At 44.3% G+C, this 26,164-nt stretch overlaps 1 protein-coding gene across 1 annotated transcript in view; it reads left to right on the top strand.

Moving 5' to 3' along the window:
* The window catches only part of FER1L5 (fer-1 like family member 5), a 76,432-nt gene that overhangs the window by 6,739 nt on the left and 43,529 nt on the right, over positions 1 to 26,164 (top strand). The window contains exons 7-21 of the mRNA XM_054997242.1: positions 1,130 to 1,192; positions 2,838 to 2,888; positions 3,896 to 3,926; positions 6,491 to 6,606; positions 8,464 to 8,584; positions 10,301 to 10,401; positions 15,380 to 15,508; positions 17,189 to 17,302; positions 18,203 to 18,380; positions 18,524 to 18,648; positions 20,622 to 20,722; positions 22,193 to 22,382; positions 23,340 to 23,495; positions 24,473 to 24,607; positions 24,889 to 25,052. Coding sequence (XP_054853217.1) covers positions 1,130 to 1,192; positions 2,838 to 2,888; positions 3,896 to 3,926; positions 6,491 to 6,606; positions 8,464 to 8,584; positions 10,301 to 10,401; positions 15,380 to 15,508; positions 17,189 to 17,302; positions 18,203 to 18,380; positions 18,524 to 18,648; positions 20,622 to 20,722; positions 22,193 to 22,382; positions 23,340 to 23,495; positions 24,473 to 24,607; positions 24,889 to 25,052 — 1,775 coding nt within the window. The remainder of the gene's footprint in view (positions 1 to 1,129; positions 1,193 to 2,837; positions 2,889 to 3,895; positions 3,927 to 6,490; positions 6,607 to 8,463; positions 8,585 to 10,300; positions 10,402 to 15,379; positions 15,509 to 17,188; positions 17,303 to 18,202; positions 18,381 to 18,523; positions 18,649 to 20,621; positions 20,723 to 22,192; positions 22,383 to 23,339; positions 23,496 to 24,472; positions 24,608 to 24,888; positions 25,053 to 26,164) is intronic.

The raw sequence follows: 26,164 nt of genomic DNA, 5'->3' as shown, positions 1-26,164 counted from the left end.
CAGCAACAATTCCCCTCTTTCTGCTACCATGCCACAAGCCCTAATGCATGGTATCTATATAGCCATAGTAGAAGAAGTAGGGTATTTCACTGATGGTTAGGAGGAAGGGGAGATCTTCCTTGTTCTGGTTCCATACAGATCCACTGAGAGCAGAACCACAAGTGACAAAAGGCACAGATTGGACACTTGTCTGCTTCCCTCAAGTTTTGATGGGAAATGTAGGCATCCTGGTCTCGCAGCTTCGCTCTCTGACTGCTGTTCAATGGACTTTCAACTGTCACTTGTCCAACATTCTGCCAAGCTGCCTACATTTCCCATCAAAACTTGAGGGAAGCAGACAAGTGTCCAATCTGTGCCTTTTGTCACTAGTGGTTCTGCTCTGAGTCAAAAGACTGACTAGTCCATACTGCAAGCAGCTCCTGGTTCAGTAAATGTGAATCCTAAGAAAGAAGAGAGGACCCATAAGTCATGCAGCAGGACTGGAAAAGGTGCCTGTCTGAAACCTCAGTGATCAGCTGCCAATCACAGTGAATAGCAGGGATGAGCAGTTTCCCCCAGCTGATGGGGATTCATTTACTCCTGGGAATTAATTGAAATGATCTTCCCCTGAATCTCCTGGTACTCCAGAGAGTAAAGAATGAAGGTTCCTCCCTTTCCCTCCTTGATCCACTTCATAAGTTTAAATGGCAAGGTTTAATTGGTTAGATTAATCTGCAAAATCTTTAGTTGATTATTTGGGGATGGCATTTTTAATAGGAGGATTTCTGTTTGGGGGAGGGCAGTTTTCATCAGAGGTGTGTCTATTCTTGAGGTTGTTTTAGCTCTTGTGTTACTGTAAAAGAAAACTGAAAAGAAAATGTTAAAGATGGTCTTTGCTACTAAAAATGAGTGATAGGTTTTCTCCCATTTCTTTTAATTATTCAAAAAGGTACCTGTATTTTGAGCTTTTAGCTAATATGCAAAGTTTGATTCTTCAACTAAAAATTGTGTAATTTGTTGGTGACATAACTAATAATTGTATAATATTGTTTCTCCTGAACAGTTATTACCAAATACTAAGAGTGATTTACTTGGTTAGTTTTTCTCAGATGGTTGTCCAGAATTGATTCACTTTGTTGGTTTTTCACAGATGTTTGTCCAGAATTTCCAGGAGACACCCTCTGAACTGTTTGATGAATTAATAACCATACAGGTAAACAAGAGACTCCTGCTCTTTTTCTCTCCATTTACACTGGAACCTTTTACGTGATGCTGGGCCATAAGCTGCTTAGAGACCCAACAGGACGGAGAGAAGGAAGCAGGAAATGCTGGGATCAACATCTGAGGGGAATCCACCAAGCAAAGGAACAAAATAAAACAGAAGTCCAGTAACACTTTACAGATTAAAAAACATTATTCCTCAGGCACTTTTGTGAGTCAGAGTTCAGGTCTTCAGAAGCAATGAAGAGGAAATCATATTCTATGTTTTTCTAGGGAAAATGACCAAAGGGAGGGGGAGGAATTGGGGACAGGAACTGGTTTGATGTGAATCCTGTCATAAATCTTTCAAGTGTGATTCTCTGTGTATGAGACTGGAAGTGATTGGGTTGTTACTAGGCTTCCCAGTTGCGGTGGTGGGCAATCTCCTAGGGATTTGCCCCACTGCACGCTGATCACTGCCATCAGCAGGAGGCAGTGAAAAACCCTGGCGATTGCCCGCCACCGGCCAGCAACCTAGGATATCACGGACCAGATGAGCTCCCCGTGGGGCATGATGGCATCACTTCCTGAAGTGATGTCATCACGCCAGCTGTGGGCATACTCCTGTACTTTGCCAGAGCCAGTTTTGGCCCCCAGCAGGCTGAACTGGTTCCACGCGAAGTATTCATGCTGCAATAAATGTTGTTAGTCTGCTGCTCGACTTCTGTTTTATTTTGATACAATAGACTGACATGGCTCCATCCCCCAAGGAAACAGGAGCCTGGAATATCATTCTGGAAGGGCAGGTCAAAGCTGACTGTTGTTGCCCTAGCAAAGTCCATGACTGATGTTGAAGCTTTCATACCCCTTCCAGGTCAAGGGAAACCAATGAGCTTCCTGAATGGGTAGAGTCATTCTGAACATCATTCCTCTGAAAACCCAGCATCCATATTGATTAATGGCTTGCTGCAATGGGCCATTGGACTGAAAGTTCCCAATTCTGTCCCTGGCAGCTCTTGAAACAGTGAAATATGAAATGGTAACACTTGCTCAGTATGCCAGGTAAAATGATGGTACAGTCCTCCAGTTCAGGTGTTGGAACATAGAGGTGGCTCTTTGTGTGTAGGAGCCAAACTGTAGTTACAGCAGAAACAAAAACTGCCTTCCTGTGCCACTCTTTGAATGCAGTTAGGCTTACTTGTTGCATGACACTGCATACTTTCCTCCCTCCTCCACAACAACTACCAGCAGCAACCAGGGATATGATGTGGGGCTCAGGAAACACACGAGGAACTACAGGATCTGGGAAGAGAAAGAAAAAGACAACAGGAAATTTCAGTTTGGGTAGATGCTCTGTGCCTGCTTTAACAGTAGCTGTGAGGACCACACATTCTCCAGATCTGAAGACCGGCTACCCCATCTTAGTCTCAGCTTAGCTTTTACAATAGAACAAGCGAGGCATGAACTGCAGCAGAAGTGGTAACTCCAGTAAGTTCTCCTGTGTAACCATGCTCCCCCTTTTACAGCTGTTGCTTTTTCATTCTCCCACTTCAAAGCAATAAAAACAGTCAAGCCCTGAGTTCTGGTTTGGTTTTTTTATATATTTATATAGTTTTATATGTATGGTTTTTATATTTATTTGTATGTATTTTATATAGGTGCTGAACTCAAGGGCATTACGGCCAGATTCCCTCATTGGTGTCTTCAAGGTGAGGCCTGCTGCTTTAGCTGATGTCAATGGAGAGGCAGAATTAGGAAGCTAACTGGCATTGTATTGCCCTGATGATAAAGTCTTGGTTACCACACTAAGCACCCTGCCCTGGATAGCCCAGGCAAGACTGATCTTGGAATCTAAGCAGGGTTGGCTTTGATTAGTAATTGGATGGGAGACCTGCGAGGAAGGCCAGGGTTGCCGAGGCAGGCAATGGCAAACCACCTCTGTTAGTCTCTTTGCCTTGAAAACTCCAGTGGGGCGGGGGGGGGGGGGCTCTGTAAGTCAGCTACAAGTTGAAAGCACTCTCCATCACTCTCCACAATGGGAGAAAGCACTCTCCATCACTCTCCACACTGTGTTTTGGGCTGAATCAATTGGCTTCATAGACACGGAAAATAAAATTCTTCACTTTAGTTTTGAAGCTTTGATTTGTTAGCCCACCATACCAGATTATCCATTTGTTAAGGAGGTGCTGTAGCAGGAACCAAACTCACTGTGACTGTCTGTAATCATTAGTCTATTGAGGATTATTTTCTAATTCACATAAAATATAGTATTTTAACCGATTAAATGCCCATCGTTACAATGAAGGAGGGAGGGCTTGTGGCCTTGGGCTTTACAGAGGTCTCGGAGGAGAGCCCAGTGTCATAACACCACAAGAGCCCAGATGGATCAGATCATTCTATGCAGCCAAGCTTCCTGTTCCTCAAAGTGGCCAACCAGTTGCCCTCAGATGGTCTCCAGGCAGGATATAGAGACCAAAGTCCCCCAGCATTAGCACTGCAGATTGTTTTTACTTCTTGTTGGATGCTTATAATGATTTTGTGTCCTTACAACTTTTGAGAAATGAAAAAAGTTGAATTTTCAGATTTTAATTGTTTAACTTGACCTATTAATTTCAAAGTCTGAAGATTGATCAGATTTCATTGCAATGTCATTTCAAGAGCTCTGTCCTCCGTCCTTTGACAATTCCAATGATATCTTCTATTTCTCCCCCTGCAGATTGAAATTGGGCTTGTGTATGAAGCACCAGGTAAGATATTGTGGCCTCCAGCAGCACTTAAGTCCATTCCTTAGGAAATCAGGACCCATCAGTAATCAATACCTATGTGCAGGGCAGGATGCCAATTCTGTGCAAGCACACGTTCCAAATAAGCACTAATGCATATTGTTGTTGCTGTTATCTTCATTTATACCCTGCTTTTCTCCCAGTGGGGGCCTAAAGCATCTTACATCATTCTGCTCTCCTCTATTTTATCCTCACAACAACCCTGTGAGGTAGGTTAGGCTGAGAGAATGTGATTGGCCCACAGTCACCTTCCACGGCAGAGCAGGGATTCAAACCTCAGCTTCCCAGATCCCAGTCCCACACTCTAACCACTCTAACATGCTGGCTCTCTGTTAAGAATAACTGTGGATCTTAAATAATACTGCTTAATGCCCTCATTGACCAGATGGATTGATGAAGTTCAGAAGCTGTTGTGCATAAAACTTGCTGCCCTCCAATGCCACAGGTCTCTTTTTTTCTCCTTCCCCTGCTGCACATGCTTTACTGTGCTGGCAGCAGGCATGGGATACAGGGGCAATCTTAGTGATTCCGGGGTCCTGGGCAAGAATCCAGGAATTGGACCCAAAATCACTGCCTTCATCCCTCCGACACCCCCTGTGCTGGGGCCAAGGAAGGAGTGGCCATTGCCCATGTGAGGATCTTATGCTTATTTTGGCTTATTTTTCATTTATATCCTGCTTTTCTCCCTGATTGGGGACCCAAAGTTGCTTTTCATATCGTTCCCCCCACCTCCACTTAATCCTCACAACAACCACCTTGTGAAGGTAGGTTTGGTTTAGAGATTGTGACAGGCCCAAAGTCACCTAGTGGGCTTCTGTGGCTGAGCAGGGATTCAAAACCAGTCATCCCAGGTTCTAGTTTGACACTCGAAGCACTTCACCATGCCAGCTCTCCCTACTGAGCCATAGTGTCTTTCCAGGTCAGGAAAGACACTATGGGGAGTGTCTTTCAGGGTTTCAGTGGAGACTGAAATCCCTTTCCCTTGTATACTGTGGTAGGTTTCAGGAGCAGCGCCAGGGTTTCCAGTGCCCGCAGCTGGCTGGCCGGCTGGGCACGGGCACAGGCACGCGCACGCGCACACACACACACACACACACACACACACACCAGCCTGCGTGATAATGTCACGTATGACGTCATCATGGACATGCGCATGAGCCAGCCCGATTGCTGCAGCGGGCGGCTGGGATGGCACACGGGTGGCCTCCCAGCTCTCCCACTCAGTTGCCCTGCGCCGCCCCAGATGCCCGCTCGCGGCTGCTGCGCCTGGCTGGGGGCATGTGCTGGCAGTGGCAGCAGTGGGGGGCAGGAGGGCTGGGAGGCTGCAGCTCCGTGGCGCATGCGCACACCCCCAGCACCTCCTCTGGTGCCCCTTCCGGCACCCCGCACCCTGAGGCAACCGCCTACCTGGCCTCAATGGGCACGCCAGCCCTGGTAGGTTTGATTGAGAGATTGTGACAGGAAAATTGCACAAAACTCACGGCACAACAGCGTCTTCTTAGCACGATTTCCCATTTAATGGCATGATTTCTGATGTCATCGCGCCATTAAAAGGGAAGTCGCACTATGAAGATGCCATTGTGGCACAAGTTTTGCGCAATTTTTCAGAGGCATTAACAGGCATGTGAAAACGGCCCTGGTTAATTCCATTGCATCAAATCCACCAATGCTGCTGTCAAATGTTACCACAAATTCACAAATGCTACCACGAGCCTCACACATTTTCCCTAATAGATGTAAAACAAACTTGGTCCTCAAAGTCTGTGTCTGTTCTCAGGTTATTTTATGATTGCTTGAATTTGAATATTCACTGAATATTTGATATCAGTATTTGATATCATATTAGAGTTGATTTCAAAGATTACTGTAATTATTTTAAGTGTAACAGTATTTAGCAAGGCTATGCTGAATATTCTCTCCTTTTAATTTTCAGGTTAATAATAGCAATTTCAAGGGGAGGGAAATAATTCTCAAAAAATACCCTATGCAAATATTCTCCTTTTTCCAGTCCTCTTCAGTGTATTTTTATTTTCATTGGTTGCTGCTTTTCCTTTTAGACAGATGAATGATCCCAACCTATTGGTGATCACATAGTGTATGGGCACTATCGCTACCTTATATGGCCAATTAGATTTGACTGCATGATTATATATCACTGAGGACAGTAGAAAACAATTGCAGGTGTGGGATGCAAAAGCACATAGGTAAACATCTTTCCAAGAAGCGCCAAAAATGTTATTTCAAAAGCCTGGTGTTTTTCAACACTGCCAACATTTTTGTGGGAAATTGTGAAAAATTTCAGCTCAGCCTAATATTTAATATTTGAAAGTTTCTGCTTTCCATGTGAATGATAATGTGGGTTGGGGAAACTAATCCCGATTAGTTGCTATCTTATGTTGAATTTTGATTGTAAGAAAATATTCCTCTGATCATGTCATCAAGTGAGTCCATCATCAGCCCACAGAAATTGAAGGCAGATGGCCACTCAAAATGGTATGAATATTGGCCCTGTCATTTTCTTGTCCTAGGCCACGTTCTGTACTCCAAATGGCTGAGTCTCTATGACCCCACTAACCTCAATGCTGGGCTAAAGGGCTTCGTGAAAGTCAACTTATGTGTCCTAGGAGCCGGGGACCGTGCACCGGTAAAATCTCAACTTTACAACACCTTTTGGCTCCTGGACAGGAGCACAAAATGAGCAATCAAGATCATGCAATAGAATAGGCAATTTTTAAAATTGCGAGGGAGGACCCTGTGAGGAACTGCAGCAGGGAAAGGGGGGAAATTTACCTACTACTCTATTCCAAACTGGAATAGCAAACTGAACCTACCCTGTTCTATATGCATCTAATCAGGGCTTTTTTTCTGGGAAAAGAGGTGGTGGAACTCAGGACTGCACAATGACATCACTTTGGGTCAGCTAGAACAAGGGGGGAGTTTTTAAAAGTTGAAATCGCCCTCGGCAAAAATGGTCACATGGCTGGTGGCCCCGCCCCCTGATCTCCAGACAGAGGGGAGTTTAGATTGCCCTCCGAGCCAGTGAGGTGGAGTGACTCCCCTCTGTCTGGAAATCAGGGGGCGGGGCCACCTGCCATGTGACCATTTTCAAGAGGTGCCGGAACTCCGTTCCATTGTGTTCCAGGTGAAAAAAAGCCCTGCATCTAATAGACTAATTTTTTCTATGCACCAGGGATTGCCCAGCTAAATGGAAATTTCCTCCTTTGCTGTTAAAGGGAGTGAAGCAATGTTTTCTTTTCTGTATGGAAGAATTAAATATATTTTCAAGATGATAGCTGAAAAGATGGACATCAATTTGCTCCAAGGCTTAGCGAGGGCAGAAGGCCATGCCAGGTTGAGTTGGTCCCCTTGAAGTTTCTCATTGGCTCAGTTCCTGCAGCCTAATACAAAAAGGCATTTTCAGCCACTGAATACTGATACAGGGTGGGTAGAAAATCAGAAGTAAGTGATACTGGCCAGAGGTAAGCATCAGGATAGAGTTTTTTGTGTGCAATAACTTTGAGCGGGAGCAGTCTACCTGAGAGAGGAAAACATGGAATTTCAGGAGGAGTTTTCTTAAAGTTCCCCAGCTATTCTTAACTTGCCCCACTCCTACTTGGGTATACAGTTGGGAGACTAGAAACCACCTACAACTCTGACCCTGTCAGCTGCAGAGAGGACAAGAAGCAGTAAGTTTTGATTACTGGAAGGTCTATTTCCTAATTATAAACTTAGTGGGAGAAGCTGAACAAGAAGGAGATTTCACAGCCTCCCTCGAAGGTATTTGAGGAAAAAAGTTGGGTTCAGACAGAGACAGGCAGTCCTTAAGCTCCTATGCTTGGAAGCCGCTGCAGCTCTTTCACACAGCACCAGGGTAATGTAAGAAGTTGCTTCCACAAGGCCTAGTTCATCTAGTGCAGGGGTTCTTCCCAACCTATTTGAGCCTATGGGCACCTTTGGAATGTATTGGTTGGTTGGTTGGTTGGTTGGTTGGTTGGTTGGTTGGTTGGTTGGTTGGTTGGTTGGTTGGTTGGTTTCTGCCCCACCCTCCCCACAGATGGGCTCAGGGCGGCTAATAACATTCAAAAAATACATTAAAAGTCACAAAAACATAAAATCAATAATAATTTTTAAAAGTCATTAAAATAGTCCAGGAGCAGGCTATTTAAACAAATATTGGGAGTCCGTGTACGGGAATAGCAGATGGCCGAGGGCAGCCCCAGAGGAAGTGGTAGTCTTAGATGGAAGGAGGAGGACACCCGCTGGCACTCAGCCAAAGGCCCAGTGGAACATCTCTGTTTTACAGGCCCTGTGAAACTGTAACAGGTCCCGCAGGGCCCGGATCTCCAGTGGGAGAGCGTTCCACCAGGCCGGGGCCAGGGCAGAAAATTCTGACACAAGGTAGTGGGCACAACTACAAAATGGCTGCTGCAGTAGATGGAGTGCATTTTTCAAGAAAGATTTGTGAGGCAGATCAGAGACCTTTTTTTCTCCTTCCCCATAGGATGCAGATAAGATAAAGGAAGACCAAGATGGAGAGGACAATATTCTGAAGTCTGCAGCAGTGCCATCACACATGGCCACCCTCCAGCTCTCTATCTACCAAGCAGAAGATATTCCTCAAAGTAAGGGTCAAGAGTGGCTTTTTTTGTCATGACAAGGGGAGTTCTTGCCATGCCAAATCCAGATATTTGCACAAGAGAACCATTTAGGGAAGGAGGAAAAGTTTCCTACATATGGTTATGTCTCAGCATTTTTGAGAACTGTTTCATTCACCCAGGAGATAGCTTCGCAATGCTTTTGTAAAACACATTTTCTTAAACTGTACAGAAACGTGCACAGCTTCCTTCATTTAGGGCAAAGGTCTACAGTCTAGTTCAGCCTGGGGGCACTCTGAGAATGTTGAGAACAGATAGGGATGTTACGTGGGTAGTGATGGCTGTTACAGACCGCCTTTAACGCTGTAAAAAACCTGTCTCCCTTCATAAGAAGTGTGTTCTATCACCACCGGGAAAAGAGCATTGCCAAAGGCCAGTGAGCTCTGTCTGAGAGACAGGTGCAGGAACCCAATGTCTTTTTACTGAAACCCTTACATTTAAAAACACACACACAGGCACAGTAGGACAGGAGATATAAACACGACAGAAAAAAACTGGTGCTGTGGAAGAATGCCTGAAGTGACACAAGCTAGGATGAGAAGCTCCACATATTTTATATCCCTTTGGAGTCTTGTAACCTAATCCTCCTCTGCCCCTTGGCTACATGTGCTACAATAATACAAGTACTGTCAAGGCTACATGATACAAGTACATGGCTATATGATACAGGTACTGTCATGTTTCCTCCAGTGGGGCAATTATGGCTCCCCAGCAGACAGGGAAATCTAGAGTTACCTTACCTTGCTCTAGGTGGGGCCTGGAGATCTCCTAGATTTACTACTGATCTCCAGACTAAAAAGATCAGTTCCCCTGGAGAAAATGGCTGCTTTGGAGGCTTATACCCTGCTGAGCTCCTTTCCTTCCTCAAACTCAGCCCTTCCCATGCTCCACCCCGAATCTCCAGGAATTTCCTGATTCAGGGTATGCAACTCTAAAAATGGAATAGAGAGGAAGGCTTAATAACCTTTCCAAGCTGAAGTCCAATTGTAATGAGAGGGGCGATGTGTAGTTTTCTTGAAGGAAAAAAAAACCACCTGGGATATCTGTTCAAGGAACGTCCAGTGTCTTGTGTAATTAATGCAATTGAACCACTAAGAACTTTGTAAGGAATGCAGCTATGCAGGAGCAAATTTCAGACATTCCAGTACCCGTGCAGTACTAGGGCATGTGAAGCCCAGGAAACGGCAGAAGTCAGCAAGGCAAGACTAGCAGAAAGGCTTTCTGTTCTCTTCTCACCTGTGGCATAGTAGGTTACTCTGCGGGTGTTATTGTGGATCCTTGAGCTCTGTGGCCTGAAGCATTAGCAAAGAGGCATGGATGGACAGCACAGTTCAGATATGCTCAATAATAAAAGGAAATGTTACTATTAACCATTCCCCTCCCCACCAACCCAGCTTTCCTGAAACAATAAATTTGGCTACTGGCCCAAATTTCTTCTACAAAAAACACAGCAAAGAACTGGCTGGGATAGCACATATTTTATTAATATGAATAAGAAGGCTCAGCTCTTTTCTCCTAAATGATGCAAGTGACATCCTTATTAGGTGACAGAGAATAGGAGAGAGCTGCATTAAAATCCCTGCTCAGCCAAGATGTCTTTGGGTATCCATTGTCTTTCAGTCATAGTATCCCGCTCTTTAAAATACGCTAGTTGTCCAAGATGCTGCTTGCTTTCTTCTGCAGTGGAAAAAGACAGCACCAATTATTTCCGAACAAAAGATGATGTTGGTGATGGAGATGATCTTGTCGACCCTTCAGTAGAAGTTAATTTTGCAGGGAAAACAGTAAGTGCAGTGAAGCTCTGATTTTCTGGGAGAAGGAGAGCAGTGGCTAAGCAGAGTGGAAAGCCTGCAATTAATGAATGGCATCATAAATTATAATTTGTTGCAATCTTGCATAAATTACTAGCCCACTTATTCACAAACCTCTACAATATTCACTTGTGGCATAAAAAAGCCATGTTTTATCAAGCTTCCATGCCAGGTCAGTGAAGGTAACTCTCACTCACCACAAATAACTAGGCACGTAGCTGTTTGCAAACCTGGGGTTTTAGTAGGGGTGTCAACTGCCAGGTGGAGCCTGGAGATCCCCTGGCCTCTTACAAGCACTACCACTATCTCTCTCTGGAATAGTGTTTAACTGAGTGGTGGTGATCATAATCTCTGACTATCAACTTCATATGCAGTCCAACTAGGAATGCAACATGAATATGAAAGCACAATGCCTGCCTGAGAGTCTAGTTTATGTGAGGGGTTGGACATGTGCAATGTTGTATATGTTTAAATTGGCATGATGTTTAAATCAGGCCTCGGTCAAGTGAAAAGGACATACCACTTCTGCTTGTTGGCCTCTATTTAGCACCAGGATGTCATGAAAGCTCGGCTGAACAACACGGCTAATCTATGTTTATCTGGCTTCTTTTACAACATGCTCAGCTACGGACCAGAGTTGTGTTTGGGAGTGCTAACCCTGCATGGAACCAGATGATGTCCTTTCCTGTCCAGGTGAGCTGCAATGTTCTGAAACGGGAGGAACTTGCTTGTGGTAGGGGCCAAACTCCCCTTCCTGCCACTGGTGATGCTAGTATTTTGGGGAGGGGCAAGTGTAGCCCCTTCTCATCCATGATCCTGATGGCTGTCTGTTTCCTCCATCAAAGAATGGAGGGGAAAACACAGAATGAAATCTGTTTGATGCAAAGCCTGAACTTTGATTGTGTCTCTGGTCATGTGAGAAGGTGACAGAATCTTTTGGACTGCCTTTTAAATGCATATTTAGATGGTACTGAGAATTTTGGACTGCAGATTGTTTTCCTGATCAGGATGCCTTTCCATTGCAGGTGCCTTCCACATGTGATCTAATCAAGTTTACCATCCTTGACGGGCAAGTAGGAACACTTTGAGATCATATCTCAAATGCATGCAATATCTTGACTATATAAAGTCCCCCAAATCAAGAATCCATAGCTTTTGTACAGCACATTGCCTAGTGTTCAACGTAGTAAATATATCCTAACTCAGACCTGACTACACATTACATGAAAATGCATACAATAAGATACTACTCTTCTAGGCAGATTAGTGCCATACTCAGAGCGGTGAACAAAGTCAGTGTTGTTATTATCCCCACAATACAGCTGGGGAGCTGGGCTGAGAGAAGTGGCTTGCCCAAGGCAGCCTTCTACACTCGTGCCACTCATGGGATTCCAACCAGCTGGGTGCTGATGATTCTCAGCCTAACCACTTAACCACTATGCTACAGTAGCTCTCAATAGAGACCAGATGGCAAGCAGCTTCAGCAGAAGTGGGTTTGAAACACTGAAATGTTGAGCAAGGAAACGATTAAACACCTCTTCTCCTCACCACTGCTTCTGGGCTGAACATTATGCCCAATCAAAACTGATGTGCCTCAGTAATCCTTACAACAACCTTCTAAGGTGTGCTTCTCCATATTGCATTTTGCCTACTGAGATAAGATTTGAACTAAGGGATTCCAGGTAGGCACAGGAAGGTCTCAACAATTATAGGTATTTAAATAATGAATTGTGCTATTGTGTAAGCCAAGCATAACCTATATTCTGAGGCCATTCAGTCTTCCACACTGTTCTCAGAGAAAGGCAGACTTTTCCCCCCCTCAAGGGTGACTTGGCCAGCAGCTAGGAACATTAGGTGATTCTGAGAGAGTGGTGTGGGCATAGGCATTATGTTAATGCAAAAAAAAAGTTATCTAATTCCTGTAAATTACCTGATTTTTAAAAAAAGTTTTTTAAAAAAAACACTTTTAAAAATATCTAACCTCTTACTGTTGAGCCACAAAGAAAAGAAAGATATAAATATTTAAAATTAATAAATAAGTTTTAAAGACACTTCTAAAAAATACAGTAGTTAGTTCTTTATTGTGCCCCCTGCTATAGTCATTATTATTAAAAAAAAAATCCCTGGGATGCCATAGAGTTTCCAGATGCCATAGAGTTTCTGTAAATCCCCCCAAACTTTTCTGTTTCCCTTTGTTTTCTAGGGATGAATATTCAAAAAGCAATATTCTTGGGACCACCTTTCTCAGCCTATCCCAGAATTCTTTCACGGGGTCTGAAACAGATGGTAAGTAAATTTCAACCAGGCCTTGCCCAAGACATTTTGGTTGAGTCAGAAAGTCCAAATGGCAGCCCTTCTACCATGACCATGGGGGCAGGGATCCACCGCTTCCAGCATCTGCCCCCAGTCATCACTCACTCGGCTGCCAGTGGGGTGGAGGGCTCAGGAACAGGGCTGGAAACTCTGGAGTAAGTGCACTTCCAAACGCTCCTGCATCTCGCTGGGAATGACATCATTTGTGGCAGGATGTGGTATCCATGGATCATGCTGGGAGCCAATTCAGTAAAAATCACCCCCAAAAAACTAAATTTGGGGGCAACTTTTACTGAATTAGCCCCCAGTGTGACATTCATAGTGTGACACAGGGCCATTGGGTTTGTCAGGTCCCCGACAGCTCAAACCAGGGGGTGGAGGGGTTGAGGAGCATCAGGAGGACTTACCTTACAAGCACAAGTGTGGCCTCCACTTCCTTGTCACACCAGGAGTGATGACAAGGAAGTGCTCCAAAGCACATGGGAGAGCACTTGCGGGGAGGTCCCAGGAGTGTTCCTTGTGTCTTTCACCCACACCGGGGGAATGGGATTCCTGTGCAGGAGTGTTCTGATGCACACATGAGGTAAGACTCCACCAGTGCATCCCCAACAATCCCCCCATCACCCCACTTTCAGCCCTGGGGGACCTGACAACCCTAGGCTCAGTCCAGTACAAGGCTCTTCTGCACAAGCCTCTTTGAAACAGACAGGAGCTACGCAAGAGCATTACACAGGGCACTATCAAGTCCAAGACAGGCATATCATTTTGCCCTCTTACACTAGGCAAACTTCTAGCAGTTCTTCATATTGCCTGTGGCCACTCCAAATAACAATGGAGGAAAAATAAAGGCAAAAAACTCCAACCTAGTCACTGGCACATCACTTCTTTGTACAACCTGGAAGTGTCAATGGGTAGCTCTACGAATTGCTGGAAACTCTATGGTAAAATCATAGAGATTTACTGTAGAGTTGTATATATATATCAGGTCCCCGACAGCTCAAACCAGGGGGTGGAGGGGTTGAGGAGCATCAGGAGGTCTTACCTTATATGCACAAGTGTGGTGTAGTTGGTAAAGTGGACTGTACTACTTGAGTGTAGTCAGTGGCTGGCAACCAGCAGGAATATAAGGAGGATGCTGTCAGCACAATGGCATTACGTCACTTCCAGCGAAATCCTAGAAATGACACCATGCCTCTCTAAGCATTGCCAGAAACTCTATGGTAACATAACCCCATGTCACCAACAGCAATTTTTACTACATGTTTCTCCCACTAGCTGCCAGAACAACTGCAGGCAAAAGGAGCTTGGAGGGGGTGATCTACCACCCCCAGTGGATAACTCACAACCTCCAAAAAAGCTCTGAAATTGTGTCACCTCTTGTTCACAAAAGCCTAGACAGGCTTCTCTTATGCCCTATCTGTGTTCTTGGATTAGATCTGAACTTCCAGGCTGTGCTTCCCAAGTTAATTTCCTCCTGTTGATTTTATCCAGATAGGATTACCAGGCCTCCAGTTTTATCCTGACCTTCTGTTTGTGCCTTATTTTGAGGACCTTGGAGTGGCAAGTTGAAATCTCAAGGTCATCAACTAACCCACTTGCTTGATAACCTTTTCTCAAACTTCTGTGCATATCTACTCGTTAACCACAGGAGATGTAAATTGGAAATGGGAGGCAGAAATGACACCAATCTGCATTTTAGATTTAGCTCATAGTTAATCTCCATTTGTTTTTTAAAAAGTGTGCTGAATATCCCAGCTCTTTAAACCTTTAAATCTCATGATTGTGAATACACACATCCACAAAGGCCATCCCTAATGGTGTCCTGCCAACAAATTCCCCCGCCCCAGCTGTTTCTGCCTGTGCAGGAGTTGCCTATGAGGGGTCAGTCTGTGTGCAGAGACCTTTTCTAAAGTGATCAACTTTGAACGAGTGCTGACCTTTCCCTTACCACATGGTCTTGGATGTTGGGTTGCTAGGTCTCATACCCGTGAGCTTTATGTCACATTGAATAGTAGTACTTGCTAGTGACTTCTGCTGGATGTTGGGGCGGACGACAGGAGCGAATGAATAGGGGATCCTTTAGCCACTCTGCAGGCTTTAAACATATTCCATGCCATGTGACATTAATAAACTGAATGCTGTAGGAGCAAAAGAGAGCACAGAAGAGGATAACAGATCCTCTTGCTGACCCTTGGAGTAATCCCTAATGCCTGGAGTAGTTAGAGCAGTGTAGCTGGGTGAGAGAGATGCCACAAGCTGCTGAAAGGAAGTGTCAGAGATCTTAGATCTATACAGCAGGCAATAGGGTGGCTCTCTGGGATTGCCTTGTTTTTGTGATCAGGGCCGTTCTGGATGGTAGAGATGAAATCCAGCCCTGAACTGCCTGCAGGTTCTTTCTCTGTTTAACAGATCTCATTGGTGCAGAGAGCAGGAAATCGCTACCTGGACCACAGAACTCGTAGTTCAAACCCATTAATATTTCACTGGGCTTTGTGCAAGAGTACGTGCTGGTGGGTGATGCCCAGTGGGTCAGACTTTTCTATATACTGCTCTGTTGCCTTTAATAGTGTTCAAAACACATCTCCTCTCCTTGCCTCTCAATAGAGTGCATGCATGTTTTCCTTCTCCTTTTCTCAAGGTTTTATTGGTTTCAGGGAATGCTGCAGGGTTCCTGCCATGTTTTGGACCCACCTTCCTGCCCATCTATGGGAGTCCAAGGGAGTACATGAATGAACAGGATTTTTATGAGGAATTCAGCAGAGGGACAGTAAGTCTCATTCTCCAGTGCTGCAAATCTACCCTGCAAATCTCAGTTAGTTTTCCTCTTCCCTTATCGATGTTTCTCTTATAAATCCCATTCAATTGTATACCATCTACCGTACTCTTTGTATAGGGCTTAGGAGAATTTTATCTTAAGTATAACTTAAATAATATTAATAATGTAGTCGTTTAGAAGGAGCATTACAGAGTTTAGTTGAATGTAAACTGGAAGAACTGTGGGCTGAAACTGGAGACGTCATTAAGAAAGATTACACAAAGACTATTCCTATAGCCAAAAGAAAGGAAAAGCCTCGATGAATGACTGATGAAACTCTTAAAATTGCTAAAGATAGACAAGAATCAAAAGAAAAAGGTGACAAAAATAAACTTGCCTTCCTGAGGCAAAGAGGAAATAAACGAACCTTATAAGCAGTGATCTCCCTGGCTCTGTAGAGAGGGGAAAGTGACAAAATCTTCCAATCACTTTTAAAACTCAGCTTCCCAGCTAACATTGCGACTCTCTTCATATGCTCCTCTTCGTGTAAATTCATCTCTTGTAGTTTGACTATCATGTTTGTGACTTGTAATGAGAAGACAAAATTCAACAGAAAAGACAATAAGACTAGGAAAAGTTGAAGGCAGTAGAAAAAGAGGAAGACCAACGTGAGATGGATTGACTCAATAAAGGGAGCCACAGCCTTCAATTTGTAAGACCTGAGCAAGGCTGTCAGTTATAGGACATTTTGGAGGACATTCATTCATAGGTCTGTCATAAGTCAGAAGTGACTTGATGGCACGTAACACACACAGTTTCTAAGGACTAAGCTTCTTGAGATGGGAAATATTAATGGTGTTTGATTTGAATATTAGGGAAAGCTTGCTGGGGAGGGAGGATTCTAAGTTCCTCCTTTGTCTCTCTTATAATTTAAATAATTCTCCTCAAGCTGCAGCTAGCTCTGCAGGTGGGAAAAGACAGATGACAATGCTTAATAGCTGTTTTCCTCCATGCAGAGCTAATTGCAGCTTCAGAGGAGCTATTTAAATTGTGGAAGAGGAATGGGATGAAAAGAGTTAAACACCCTTTCCTCCAGCAACCATTCCTTAATTTTCAAACCTGCTGATTAGCTTTTTAAAAAAATACAAACATTTTTTACCTCAGAGTTTTCACATACTGTTTAATATGACCTACATTTACAATCCAAAGCAAACTTTCTAGGGAATATGTCCCATTGAATTCTGTGGGGTTTACTTCTGAGTAAACATGTTTAGAAGATCACCCTGAATATTTAGCAAGAATTTCACTTATGTTTGAAATTTTTCTCACTAATCACGAGACCTAGAATCTTACTTTAAAAAAATTCTCAGGGGTACACTCCTGGGAACCCCCTTAAAGAGTATAATCAGATTATACTCTGTATGTAGCATTATGCTATTTGTGTTTTCTAGATATTCCTCTGGTATTGAATTTGAATTGGCATATGTTGGGGAGAATACACAAGTTCTTGTAGCCCAATGGCCTCTTCTTCAAGCTTGGCACCTTATCTCCACTTCTGCAACTTTAGACAAAACTAGAAGATGGGTGTGAAAGGCTTCTTATACTCTCTGCCTGCTGTTTATTATTCTTCTGCTTCATAGTTTCCTCTTTTGAGCCTTCTTTCATGGCCTTTTTGTTCTGTATATATTCCAGGAAGAAGGGGTAGCCTATCGGGGAAGAATTCTCGTGGAGCTGAACACCATCATGGAAGCAGTTCCTAATCAAATTATAGAGGACATTCCTCAAGAAGCAGTTAATAAAATAGAGGTAACCATGGAACAACATATACTATATATTCTCTTATAGTATGCAAATGCAAATTCTCTTATAGTATGCAAATGTGGGAGACATCTCATTTGTGTCAAGATTTGGACTTTACAGGATGTAGCTTTGGTGATGGAGCAAGAAAGAAAGGAGGACACGCAATATAGGTCTTAGGGTATGGTTGGAAGGAACATGATGCAGCCACCTTGTTGAAACTAAGTAAGTTTGTATCTGGTCGTCACCTAGATATGGGAGTCCTCTGTCCTGTGATGGAAGAAAGGTAGAACAAAAATAGAGTGGAGAGTTGTGGGGTGGAGATATAGGGAACATGACATCAGTGTAAACCTGGAAGTGGCATAGGGTAGCTCTAGGAATCTCCAGAGACTCTATTGTAAAACCATGTTTTTCCCAGAAGTGACCTAGCAATGCAGCCAATGTCACTGTTAGCAGGGAGGCCATAATGGGAGGCCTGGTGGCCCTAGATAAAAATGTGATTAAATAGTAAGAGAACTTTCTGGGATTATGCCAGCAGCATCAGGACTTCTGGGAAACATTGCTATAAGCTCCCTTTCATCTACAGTCTCAGTTTTGCCCGTCCTTCCCCCCATCATGTATAGTGAGATATCACCCCATGTTGCTCTTGGGCTGATTTGTGAAATGCAAAGGCCTGCTGAAGCTGGGTAAGTTCCTTGCCTAACCTGCATATGAGTTAAAAGAACCGCTAGGTCAGAGTTTGGGTGGGACTGCCTCCTAGGAAGCCAGTTTAGGTACTGGATTGGAGAAGCAAATCCCTTCTCACTTTTTCTCATCTCATTATATGCTACTGCCAAGGACAAATGGTCTTGAGCCAGCCATTTGGGGTGATGCCTTCCTTTCCTTCTTTTCTGTTCTTTACTTTGGTAGCGCTACATGTCCCGGCACAGGTATGGGCTCTGTGCTGTCTTTTATTCAGCTACCATGTTGGATGATATCAAGGAACTGATCCAATTTGAGGTCAGCATTGGGAATTATGGCAACAAGTTTGATGGGACTTGCAAGCCTTTTGCTTCAACCACTCAGTACAGCCAAGCAGTGTTTGACGGTAAGGAGTTTGTAATAAAAAGGAGAACTGTAAGAGTAACGAGAGAGAACAAATGAGCTGGGAATTTCGTGAGCGGAAATCCTGAGAAGGAAAGTGTTGCTTGACTGAGAAAGGAAGTGTCATGATGACTAATTTCATTCCAGGTAACTGCTACTACTACCTGCCCTGGTATGACACAAAGCCCATGGTGGCCATAACCTCTTTCTGGGAGGATGTGGGCTATCGGATCAGCTGTCTGAACACCTTGGAGTTCATGTACAACAGGCTGGTGAGTTTAGGCACTGGCTGTGTAAAGTGTTCAAGGCAACCAGCTAAACATGCAGTGATGGGGGGGGGGTTAGGGGTAAGTGGGTTGTGTCTCTCACATGATCTTCTCATCCAGCACTCTGTCTCCAACAGAGAAGAAGTTTAAAAGCTGGGCATGATGGAGATTACCATCCCCAGCATCAGAAGGTATATTACCTTTGAGCACAGAGAGTCCATTGTTAATATAGTTAAGAACTGCTGATCGTCCATGAAAGGTGTCAGTTACCAGAGATGAATTGTCCCAGGGAGACTGGTGTTTAAATCCCCACTTATCCTTGAAGTACATTGGGAGACCTTGGAGCAGCCATCCACTTTCAGCCTTATCTACCACGATGAGCAGATGTGAAGACAAAATGCTGGGATGGGGGAGGCACAGGAATTAGATAGCTGAACAGGTCTCAAGTTATGCCAGATGAGTGATTCTTCTGTTAGGAGGTAGGATAATCAGGCCTAGTTGATGTTTGGCTTTCCATTCAAATTCCCATAGGTCCTTTATCTTAGTCTGTGGAAGATGAGGATTGCTAGTTATTTTAATGCATCTCTCATGGTGCTCCTTGCAGTTTTTCTTTTAAAATTTCATCTTCATGTTATATTCATTCTTGTTCAACCTGTTTACTTTTGTTTTCATTTCTCCCTTCTTCCTTTCCTCCTCCCATCTTATTGGGCAGACTGGGTTCCAGGGCTGGGCCGTTGGACACCCTTGTGAGACACTTGGGGCTGCAATTCACAGGGTGCCAAGAGACATGACAACTGGGGCACATTGTAAAGAACGTCTAATGTTTCACAAAAGGCCAAGGGGAAAAGATTCTCTTCATTCCCACACTAGCTTAGCAGCCTCCTGCTTAACTGATCTGGCCCAGCAGTGATGGAAGAAAGGAGAAAGAGGAATGCTCTTCCCTTCCCTCTGACCTCCTCAATGTTTAAATTGGACAGCCAAGTGCCATAATAAAGTATGTTGACCCATCATAACACACATTCATTTTCCTGTTCATTTTTGTTGTAACAGTAAGGGAGACAGTGCTTTCATTCCATTTTCCTGTTAATAAACTCACACATATCCCTACATACACATGCTACTTCTGAAAGTTCATCAGCCAGTGTCCACATATATTAAAATTGAACTCCACAACTATGGGCTAGAGGGCTAGAGGGCTACAAACATGTTTTGTTCTGTTTTTTTTAAAAGGTCAGGGGTTCCTCTGATGCCGAATTCTGTTAGCTACAAGATTCTATGCTTGTATATGGCAATTGCAGGCCAAGTGTTTGTGAGGAACACACAGCTTTGCTCTTGGCTTCTTGCAAGTGACCTTCCTCTTGCTTGTTAAAGAATGCAACAATTCTTTGAGGCCATTCCTTTTCTACTGGGACTCTCTGCTGCCCTTATTCCCCTCAACTGCCCCTACTGGGACTCTCTGAAGTCCCAGACCTAGTCTGGATGTCCACTGGTCTCTTGAATTCAAGGGAACTCTGAGATATTCTGTCTTTGGGTGATACCTTGGCCGATTCCAGACGGCCCTCTGCAATCCAAAACGTTGCGCGATGTCGCGCGTCATCGTGCGGAAAACGCGAAATATCGCATTTTCTCGTGCGAGTTTTGCGCGAGGTCGCGCAAAACTCGCGCGAGAAAACGCGATATTTCGCGTTTTCCGTGCGATGACGTGCGACAACGCGCAACGTTTCGGATTGCAGAGGGCCGTCTGGAATCGGCCCTTGTCATGTTCAAAAGCCACATGGGCTTCTTCTGACCTAGTAAAGTCCTGTGTGAAGTGAGACTCCTCTGGGAACAATTTCACACCTACTCTTCATCAGCCAGGCTTTCACTTTTCAACAGGTAACCAGGATCCCATGCTCTGAGGGCACAAAAACACCTTCAGTCAGTTCTAGGGTTGACAAATGGGCTGTCTACTTACCAACATGAGTCTCCTTTTCTAACAGAAGCAGAATCTGGATGCTCTTAAAGCCATCAGCAGTCCCAAGGATCCCAAAGTGGATATTGTTTGGAAGAAGCTTCAGAAGGAACTGCTGGAAGACAGCAAGTGAGCCGCTGGGAGGAGGGCTGAGGGAGCTTGGGTGGGCTTAGGGACCATGGAGCTGATGTCCAAAGGAGGTTGTGTCCAAGCAGAATTGTGTTGCATCCACGTAGCAGTTTTGCTCTGCCTTGATTCTCAAGCAGGAACGGCATTTTTCAGAGCATCCACATGACATCATCTTCTAATCATCTACTTTATGGGGTTCCCATGCTTTGTTCTGACCTTTCCCAAACCTGCTTTACTACAATCTCTCCTGAAGGATCACAGGCCACGTGAGTTTGCATGCCATGTGGATGGGAAGGAGCACATTTCTGAATCTTCCACCCATATTAGTGCCATGTCATTGCCCTCTTGCCCTCCATTTTCCATGCCATGCTACTGGAGGGCTTTTAATTAACTTTGAAAAATCATATATATATATATATTGCTCCTCTGAAAGGCTGCTATTTTCAGCTAGTTACAAAACCCTGGACTCTTCATTCCTTCATCGGATACATTTCAACTTCCTGTGTCCCACCCAAAAAAAGGTGGCTTGTGTGTATGTATTTCTGTCACTAGTAGCCACCAGACATCAGCGCTCATGTAGGCAAGCAGGGCCGGACTACAGTGGTCACTGTGGGGACTTGCAGCACCATGCCAGCACCATGCATGTTCCCCATGGGAACTCTGTTGAGAAACCCTGCAATAATGCCTCTCCTGAGATGCCATTTTGGTTCAGGGAAACAAGGGAGGGAAGGGGAACAGGAGTTCCCTCCCTTCCCTGTCCCAACCAGAATCAGGCCTCTGTATTTCTTCTAAATAGGATACCCATATAGAACTTGCAGCTTGTGCATGGCTGCAGCCTGCAACTCTGCACTGGCAACCACATGGAAAACATAATGTGTAATTCAGCCCAGAGGACGCTTGTTTAGCTAATTAGCTATACAAAAGCTTAAAGATGGTTATTTCTTCCCTTAACACAATAGCACTCTTGTTACTACAAAGAGTAAATTATCCATGTAAATTAACATCACAGCCTAGGCCAGTGAGCTCTTGCTAAACGTGGAGTACTGTCCTCCCAATCCATGGCGATCCCCTGGGCTCAGTACAGTACCAGAACCTCTTTTCATTGCTAAAGCTTGGCTCTTCCACGTGTGAAGCACTGACATAGCTCACACTGAATTTAAGCATAACTATTCCTCACATGCAGAAAGGCTGAGCCCCAGTGCTTTTGATTCTAGGAATTAATGCTCTGAAAATCCGTATTTTCTTTAATGGCATCTAAGAAATGTGGGTTACTAAATTTTTCTGCTGGGCTACACTCCCATGGCGCTCTGTTCTGCACTCTATGCATTCTTATTCCCCACTTGTTCCCCCTTTTCCAAGTTCAGTTCTGCATGCAAACATCAAGATTTTTTAATAAGGATGTCTGTGTTCCTTTTGCCATGTGGTGTCTAACTGAAGACCCTAAACTTTTTCTGCCTCCTCTGTAATCAGGAAGCCCCTTCCGGCCTTGGACGATCAGGTAACTGCCACCCTTCTGGATCAGCAGCTGAGGAAACTGCGAGTCCGGATCCTCCAACAAATCTGCAAGGCGGCAGAAAAGACACGTTCAAAGAACGCCCTGAAGAAACTGATTTTCAAAGCAGAGAACTGGCTCCACAAGATCGCTTCGATCACTCTAGAGGTACATCAGGGGCCTGAGGTTTGGTGATTATAATGTGACCTGCTTTAACAAAAAGGAAGAGGTGCTTCTATGTCTGAGGTGCTTGCAGCACAATGCCAGCACAATTGATTGATTGAGCAATGCTTCTGTGTTTCTTGGATGAGAGTTCACAGCACTGAGCTGTGACGAGGAGAGAAGAAGCTGGCCTGAAACATCCTGAGCTCCAGATTGCCAATATTTTATTTTCAGAAGTTCCAGAACACAAGGGTAGTCTCAGGAGGCAAGTTCTGTGGCAGGTCAGGGGAGTTGGTAGAGCCGCCAGCATGAGTTCTGTCCTCACAGCTGTAGGGTGGATTAACCTTTTAACTTACTATGAAACCTCCTGATGGGCTCCTGTTGTGAATGAAAGTATGCAGGGCTTTTTTTCAGCTGGAATTTGGTGGAACGGAGTTCCAGAACCACTTGAAAATGGTCACATGGCTGGTGGCCCCGCCCCCTGTTCTCCAGACAGAGGGGAGTTGAGATTGCCCTCCACGCAGCTCCAGTGGCACAGAGGGCAATCTAAACTCTTCTCTGTCTGGAGATCAGAGGGTGGGGCCACAGCCATGTGACCATTTTCTCCCAGGGCAACCCACTGAGTTCCACCACCTCTTTTCCCAGAAAAAAAGCCCTGGAAGTATGTATTGGTAACTTAATTTTTTTACTGCTACTCTCTCTCTCAAAAAAAACTTGAAACAACAGATGTGAAGTAGTACTTCAGCCAATTTTATTAACAGTACTGGGACTGGCCCCTACCAACTTACTTTTGCTCCAGTTGCTGGCAGCCAGGAGAAAGCCACACCAAACCCCAGTGGCACTGGTAGGACTGCATGGGCCTCTCCACTTGGACCTATCCAGCAGTGGTAACAACAGGTCTGTTGTCTCCTCCTGAATCTCCATTGGCTGAACACAGTGATAGTAACCTCTGGTTGTTCTTAGACCCAGATCAGCATGCCGGACGTGATCATTTGGATGCTGTGCAATGAGAAGCGGGTGGCCTGTGCCCGAGTGAAATCTCATTCAATCATGTTCTCTAGACCTAGCCACCGTACCAATGGAGCTCTATGCGGCAAAACTCAGACCATCTTTATGAAGGTAAAAAGATTTTCTCAGCTTTCATTGAAAAGAAGCCAGTTTCTAGGTCTTCAGGTTGCTAAGATGGCTTTGAGATTTGTGGGGGGGGGGAGTCAGGGACAGGGAAAAGCAGGGTCAGCTTTCCAACAAGTGGGAAAGGAGTATAAATTATGCTAAATATATACAGCAGGAGTTGAGTCCAGTAGCTGTTAGAGACCAACAAGGTTTTCAGGGTGAAAGTTTTTGAGAGTCAGAGCTCCCTTCTTCAGACTCCAGAGCCCTGACTCTTGAAAGTTTACATCCTGAAAATCTTGTCACTCTCTAAGGTGCTGCTGGACTCAAATCCTGCTGTTCTACTGCAAACCAAATATATACAAATAGCTTAATTTACATAGTTTATTCGGTGTGTAGAATTCTGCTTTTCTGAGTACAGAATTGGGAGGGGGTATTTTTTAAAAGATCATAATGCAGTCCTGGCTTTGAGATTGGGTGAGAAAAAAGTTCAAAACATTTCTTTTGGCAGAATCCACCAGTGCATTCTCCAGTACATAGGCCTTTTAAAAGGAGCACAAGCTGCACAAAAACAATATTATTCATTTCACTGAGCCAAAAAAAAATCCCACTAGCTTGTAAAGTGAAGGATTACAGTACATAGCAAGGAAGGGAAAAGGTAGATGGACAGATTGTAGTCAGTTATGGGGTTGGAACAGCGAGCCATAAGACAACAAAGCTGCATCCTCCTACCTGCAATTTCTGAGTCTGCTCCTTCCCCCAACATACACATCTTGCTAATCTCTTAGCAGCCATAGGCACGAGAAACGTTCAGTGTTTGTTTGAAAGCACTGGTCCTCAGACTGCCACATTCTGTACTGATTAGGTTCTGTGCATGTGCAATGAAATTGTAGACAGACAGTCAGGGGAAGAAATGACAAATCTGCATTTCCAACAGTCAGGTTGTGGAGTACATAAGCATAACTCTCTTTGGGTTTCTCCTGCAGAGCATACTGCCAAACCAAGATGAGGAATTTGATGTCCCTGTTTTGCTCCGGATACGGATGTGGCTTGGACAGCTGGCTGATAGTCCAGCATTTATGAAATGCTGTGAAGGGAGAATCCTTGTTTTTGCTGAGACGGTGAGAGAATCTGGACAGTTGCACAAAAACCGGCCATTTGACCCTGTCCTTGGGGAGGCCTGGCTGCTCAAATCCCCACTTATTAGCTATGAACCCTCCAGGTTAGGTTGGGCTCAGAGAGAGAGGAAAAGAAAACATCTCTTTCAGTCTAAGCTTCTACAGAGTTTCTGGAATGGGTACACAATGCATGTTGCCCTAAGATCCTTAGAGGAAGGGAGGGATAAAAATGGAACAAATAATCCTGGCCTGCTGATAGTTTTCCTTTCCTTTGATCTTTTCAGTATGAAAACCAAAAGAAGACCCATGGTTTATGGGGCACCAGGGACTTGATGCCTCACCCCAGCTTCTCAGATATCACTGGGGAAGTCAGACTCTCCAAAGACAAATTCCAGCAACCACGGGGATGGAAGTGGGATGGTGACTGGACCATAGAGCCCCAAAGAAGGTGAGTTCCTTTTCATGGCATAGCAGAAGTGGCAAAAGTCTGGAAAAATGAGCGTGTTTGGGGGGAGGATCCATGGTCATTGCATGATCATGAATTCGGCATCAAGAGGTGACTTACCTGTGTGGATGAAATACCAGATGCGTTTTCAAATGGAATGCTTTTCCCTGGAGTTGATACATACGTTGAACTGTGAGCAGAACTGGACGTTATTCTTGATGGACACTGAGCTGTTGCAAAACCCTCAGCTTTTATCTCATCATCCCTCCCCTCACCCCCCATAATTTTTAGGGATTCACAATACATGAGGTGATGTTAGTGCACTGTGTCAATTTCTCCATCCCAACGAAGCAGACCAGGAGATTTTGCAGCATGACATATTGAGGATGTCTTACTGAGTATGTTGAGGAGCCTTAGATGTTACGGCAGAAAGGAGCAGAAGTCCTGTGTGGTTCCACCCTCTGAAGAGCAATAGCAATAATTTAAGATATATATAGTGCTTTCAATGTTCAGCAGGCTTAACTTACTATATTTATTGAGTTAGTTGTTTGAACACTTGCAGACACATACAATTAGCAATTAAAATAATATGTCATTTAAAGCAATAAAAAGCAATATGTAGAGACCAGAAATATAACAGCATCACATCCTAAACCGCAGCAAGTTCAGACTAAGCAAACCCAAATGCTTGTCTGAACAGAAACACCTTCACCACTTTCTGCCATACACCAAGGAAGGGGTCAGTTGTGTCTCCTGGGAGGAGAGCATCCAACAGTTTTGATGCCACAGCCATCAATCACAATGAAGAATATGGTCCCACTCCTCAGGTATCCAAGCCAGGGATTTTTTTTAAAGGCAGTACTCACTGGTACAGAGTACCAACACCTTTTAGAGGGCTCTCCCAAGTCCTTAAGAAAACGCACTGATTCTACATATCATCTAAAGCTTTGATGGTTATAACCAACACTGTAAACTGGTAACCAATGAAGTTGGATAAAATTGGTATAATATGATCCCTGTGATTAGTCCCAAACAATAAATTGGAAGCCACATTGATTGGATTAATTACAGTTTCTGAGGACTTTCCATGTACCATGTAGTACACTTGTTTAATC

The sequence above is a fragment of the Eublepharis macularius genome, chromosome 14 (genome assembly GCF_028583425.1).
Source record: "Eublepharis macularius isolate TG4126 chromosome 14, MPM_Emac_v1.0, whole genome shotgun sequence".
Lineage (NCBI taxonomy): Eukaryota > Metazoa > Chordata > Lepidosauria > Squamata > Eublepharidae > Eublepharis > Eublepharis macularius.
Note: the sequence above shows the minus strand (reverse complement) of the source record. Positions and strands in the feature narration are given on the sequence as shown.